This window comes from Solanum lycopersicum, chromosome 2, assembly GCF_036512215.1.
Source record: "Solanum lycopersicum chromosome 2, SLM_r2.1".
Classification (NCBI taxonomy): domain Eukaryota; kingdom Viridiplantae; phylum Streptophyta; class Magnoliopsida; order Solanales; family Solanaceae; genus Solanum; species Solanum lycopersicum.
The window spans coordinates 45,049,429-45,055,242 of NC_090801.1; the positions used below are offsets into that span (position 1 = coordinate 45,049,429).

Genomic DNA, 5,814 nt, shown 5'->3' on the forward strand with positions numbered 1-5,814 from the left:
ACACTATCTTATTTAAAAATAAGAAGCACTTTAAAAGAGAGATCATGCATCCACACATACTTTTAACACAATAACAACGCATGAAAGAGAATTAGGTTATAAAAGTCTTAATTAAAACTAAAAATAGTTGAAAGAACATATGTTTTTAAGTAGCAATATGAAATCACACCGTCTATAATTCTTCAAGCAAAGTACTTCAAAATGATCAAATTAAAACAAAGCATGTTTATTTTAAAGGAGTTCTGTGAGGAATTCCCTTCCTCTTGCGCTTCCGCTTCGTCTCAACAATCTTTCCCCATTTGGCTTCCACCTACAAATTCCATCATAACATATGTTATTCACAAAAAAAATATTATGTGTATTGACTATGTAAATATATAATAATACTCTATTTGTCTTAATTTAAGTCATGTATCTTACTTTTTTTAAATCTGTCTAAAAAAAAGGGTGTTTCCCCTATATTTGGTGTAAAGAACTCAAATTCATTATAACAATAACCGCTTCTCAAATATACTAATAAGACTAAAGTTCAATTACAATTCTCAAAAGTAAACGTATCAAATAAAATAGTAAAAAACCCCAAACAAATATATAGAAATATCGAAAGTAAGACTAGACATTGATTGGCGGGATAAGGGAAATGAGAAAATAGGAACAGTTCAGAAGGGATACGAGGAGAACTAGACATTCACACAACAATGAGCCTAATCTATCTTTCCAACTTCTCTACCTTTTAGACTAGTTACTATTTGGGCATGAATTTCAATTCAACCTTTGCGAAGGTCTTTTGATCTAATTATTTCTTCTTGACCCAATTATTGATTCGGTGACGTCAAATTCCATGTCGGACTGGGGTTGATTCATAACATTCAGTACTTCCTTTGTTGGTTTAAAAAATAATGATACAATTTGATATTTACTTATAATTTGGTTTAAAAATACTCATTTTACCTTTAATGAGAGATTTTGGACCATAAATTTCAAGTTTTTCTTTCTTTTTTTAAAATTCATGTCAATTCAAACAATATCACATAAATTGTGGAAGAGGGAGTACATTTTTTTCAATTTCAACGTTCTATTTAGGATTATACAACAACAAAAACAACAACATATACAATGAAATCTAACAAATGAGGTCTGTGGATTGTAGAATGTACTCAAGCGTTACCACTACCTCGTGGAAGTAGAGAGACTGTTTTCGATCAAGCATAATTTCCAGAATTCAATATTAAAAATTACTAAAAAAATAAAATAAAAATCATCATGAAACAACTTAATTTGAGATGGAGGGAGTGATATGCACCTTGCAAGCAATGGAACAGAACTGAAATTGTTGAGGGTCATGCAATCTCCTTTTGCAAGTGAGACAAGTAGGATCTCCAGCAATTAAAGAGCCAGAACCACAATGTGGCAGAGGATTCAAAGAAATTACCAATTTCTTGTTGCATTTGTATGGCTGCATATAGAAAATTATACATATCACATCACTAACATATAGATGCTAATTATATATATATATTTTTTAAAAACAATAATTAAGTTTCAGATTTTTTGCATGATTTTCAAACAAAAATAGCTGAATTTCATTGATATGTACAAGAACTTCAGGCAACCACAAAAAAATCAACATATGTATCTTAAGTTCTAACCGAAAATAATTAAACTTTAGTCATTTTGTTCAAGCTCAACTTCACACCAATGGGTAGACTTAACTAGTGGGTCCAAACAGAGATGGCTCAAGGATACAGCTAGTAAAACACTTACTTTTATTTCTAATTGTAACCGTCTATATAAATTTAAATTTACCTGAATTAATTTACAATCAGTATGCTTCTCCATCTGCTCGAGAAGAACAACTTCTTTGTAAACATGTCGATAAATCTTTAGCTGGTCATGATCATTGTGTTTGTTGGTAGAGATGCAATGCTTGCATAAATCTGAGTCACATGTGATACAATACTTGCTCAGTTCATTCTTTTCAAGTTCATCATGCACCAAACATGCACCAAAGAATGTCTTCTTCAAAAGTGGCCCTAGCCATGTTGGCATATTCCTGCTAGGTTCCACTTCTCCCTGCAAATATTAAATAGGTTATGGTATTTTCAATTGATCTGATATCTCACTACAAATATCGCACTTTCCAAAATAAGTAATCTTACATGAAGTAATATTATCATGAAATAAACATAGTACAAAAAAATAAAAAATATTTATCAAGCTAATTATCTCTTAAAATAGTCTTTGTCATTATTTGAATAATAAATTTACTTGAAACAACATTGTCATCAAATATACGTATATCAAAAGAATTATGAGGAAAAAATACTTATCAAGCTATTAATCCATAAAGGTTTAAAATTCTACTAAGACTTTTCCGCGAGGTTTTATCTTATGTTGCATATTAATATAATCTCGAAACTAAGACTTCACTTCTTAACATCGTCAACAAAGTACATATTAATCTAATCTCAAACTTAAGCTAGAGATATTCATCTTATCTTGCACATTAAGCAATCCTAGTACTCATGGAATTTGTATAAACCTCATCCCTTATCTTTCCATCACAAAGAGAAACCACAACATCTACTATGAGCCTTTGTGGCAGTTCTTCTTTTTATAGATACATCTGGTACATTTGGAGCACATTAATTTAGACTCGGATCACATAGATTCCATTGAGGGGAAAATGTTTCTTAACAAGCTTTCACCATTTACAGGGTTCAAATAAGATATTATTAAGAATGAAGAAATTTCATCCATATGATTACACCCTTGATGATGCACACCAAAAATAAACGAATGATTCTTTTACGATTGGTAAGCTTGATTCTTTTTATTCAGTCAAGCATATGGAAGCATTCAATAAAGATATGATTATGAGACTTCAATTAACTTTTATCATCTTTAATTTGATATCTGAGAATTTGAAGGTTCATCAAGTATTTTTTTTCGCCTCACGGCCCTAATAGGAATAAGGGTATTTTACAAATAGGGCTAATAAATTCGCCAATCGAAATATTAAGAAATAAAATTTAGAATTTCTTCATTCCAAGTAAATTCTTCCCAACTCAAAATATTAAGATAGAGGAATACCCTAGACCACATGCAATAGATCTCCTACAAAGTATACTTTAATTGGCTTATTGAAGGCTCCTATTGACATGCATTCAATAGAAATCAAGCCTACAAATTCATCAATTATGAGTCAGGTACCTTCCATAACTGACATAGAACTATTATTTTCGCTTTCATCCCACTATACATGTAATAGTCTAGATTTTACATGTGAATCAAAATTTTAATTTACTTCATCTTTTTATATTGATTTGTCATGACGATGATGATATATTTATAGGTTGAAAAAAGAGTTTGAAACAAAAAAAGATACGACTCTAACATACTAGGAAGTTTGGTTTGTAGCAAATAGGAAGTTGGCTTGACATGGTTAGGAGTGTTGTTGAAGTATAACTAGTGGCTCCAAAGCCTGCCTTGAGAGAGAAAAGCTCATATCAAGTCCATGAACTAAGTAGAAAGAAAGAACTCAACAAAGACATAGAGAATAGGGCTTTATGGGATGATTTAGGGTAAAATTGTCATTTCTATGTCGTTAAAATGCTCCCTTTCTAATGTGAAAAGAAGTAGAATGAACAACTAGATACAAAACCATTGAAAGTTTGACATATTCTAGATAGCATGAGAGAAAACAAATATGTACGTGATGTCAAAGTAGGTTATAGTTAAAATTACAAAATCGCTACACGTTTAATTTACGATACAAACAAGTCGTTAAAGCACACGACCAATCCCGATTCCCTTATAACATGGCAAGAAAATGAGATATTATATCCTTTTAGACATTAATACTTGCCTAAAAATTTGGGGTTGGTGACTTAATTTTCTTTTTGTCTTTTATAATTTTGAACTATTTAAACATATCATCATAATGTGTAATAACAAATGTGTAATCACAGTATACCTAGTGCATTCTAACTCTTATTTTATTCATATTTTCTAATAATTGGATGAGATTTGTTACCTTATTAGGATATGTAAGTAAGGTCTAGTCCCCTTCTTATAGTCTTCCCCCTTCTTATCGTCTTCCTTACTAAGAATGTTTTAATTTAATTTTATTAATAAACAACTATTAGACATGTGGTATAAAATAGTCAAAAAAAATCTTTTTATATTGCAAGACATCTATACATATTTAACATGAAAGAGTTATGAAGAAAAAACTTTGAAATATAAAATCAAGAGTACATTTAAAAACTCTAATTTTACCCTCTAATGTAGAAATTCTTGACTCATTAAATCTATTGAGATACTATCTAAAATTCTCTCATAAAATTAGTTTGGAAAACTTCCTTATATATTCAATTTAGATCCAAATTCAGTTATAACCCAACTTCACATAGTAGATCAAAATTCAATTTCTTGAAAAAATGTTATCTTTTATAGAAATCAATTAAGATGATATCAAACATATAGCCTCATGAAATTGTAACAACAATCAAAGGAAAAATATAATTTTCCATTTCAATTTTGAAATTCAAATGCATAAACAAAATGGTAGGAATTATATCTCACACAAAAAATATAGCAAAAAACAATCAACCTTGAATGAATTAAAATCCAATTATAAGATATCTAACTCTAGATTATTAAAACTAACAAAAAATAACAATTGAAAATTAGTAAAGATACACATATATGTGTACCTGTTCAATTGTCTCAAAAGGGGATGAATTAGAGCTATTCATTTTGTTTCTTCCCATTTTCTCCTCTCTAGAGTGTATCAATTTTTAGAAAACGGTATTTGAAGAAGACACATAAAACTACTAATAGGATTTAATAGCTAATCTATTTTTCCCTTGAAGTGTACTTAGTTGGCGAGACAACATTGAAGTAATGTAGACAAATTTTTTAGTCAAATAAAATTTTGTTTAGAAGAACATAAGGTCAAAGTCAAATAAAATTTTGTTTAGAAGAACATAAGGTCAAACGGGCCCCTATTTTTCTAACTGTCCGTTATATGTCAAAGAGACAATATAATGGAGATATGTTTGATGAGGAAATTTGAGACATTTATTCCAGTTTTACCCTTAAGATGAGAGGCGATGGATCCAAGGAAGATTTCGATAGAACCTAGAGTTTTTTAGGTCGAATTACATGTATGTAATGGACATTATTGTCATTTCATTTTGCTTGCCAAATAGTGTGAACATAGAAATGTTTTGTAACTCTATAAACTTTTCCCTTGTCTATTCTAGTCCATTTTAATTTTTTTCATCAAACAATCCTATATGTGAAGTCAAAGTTTCTCCAAGTAAGGGGTTTGTATACATTTATGACTTTACCATGTATGAGGTAATCAGATTTAGTAAATCTTAAATCAAGGGAAATTATTAATTGTGAATAAGATAGCTTAGGCCCTAATTAATTTGATTTTCTCTTTACATGTCTAGCTAGTTGATGATTCAACGATATTGTGAATAAGATAGCTTTGGCTGACTTATCCCTATATATAAATGAACTTTTCATTACTCTAAATTTTTTGTTCACGTATCATTTGGTATAAGGTTATGCACTCTTTTACTCAATTGTACTTTTTTGGTGCTCTTCGAGCTACATGTAGGTATTAGTCGAAGGGTTAACTCAGTTCTAATATAGAATTCTTTTAATCAAATTTTTAATATAAAGATCTTTTTGAGAGAGATTTTTTTAATCATTCCTAATAAGCTTAGGCAAATCTGAATTAGTAGGGTTTGGATGATTAATAAAACAAAAGTTAATAATTTTAGCTCAACCTAACTA

At 29.7% G+C, this 5,814-nt stretch overlaps 1 protein-coding gene across 1 annotated transcript; it reads right to left on the reverse strand.

The window, feature by feature from the left end:
- Positions 1–226: 226 nt before the first annotated feature.
- On the reverse strand, positions 227–4,775 carry LOC112940872 (protein RGF1 INDUCIBLE TRANSCRIPTION FACTOR 1-like). The gene is made up of 4 exons (XM_026029083.2): positions 4,719–4,775; positions 1,807–2,073; positions 1,304–1,456; positions 227–310 (listed from the first exon to the last, which is right to left on the reverse strand). Exons 1-4 carry the CDS (start codon positions 4,773–4,775, stop codon positions 227–229), a joined length of 561 nt encoding a protein of 186 aa, XP_025884868.2.
- Between the last annotated feature and the right edge of the window lie 1,039 nt (positions 4,776–5,814).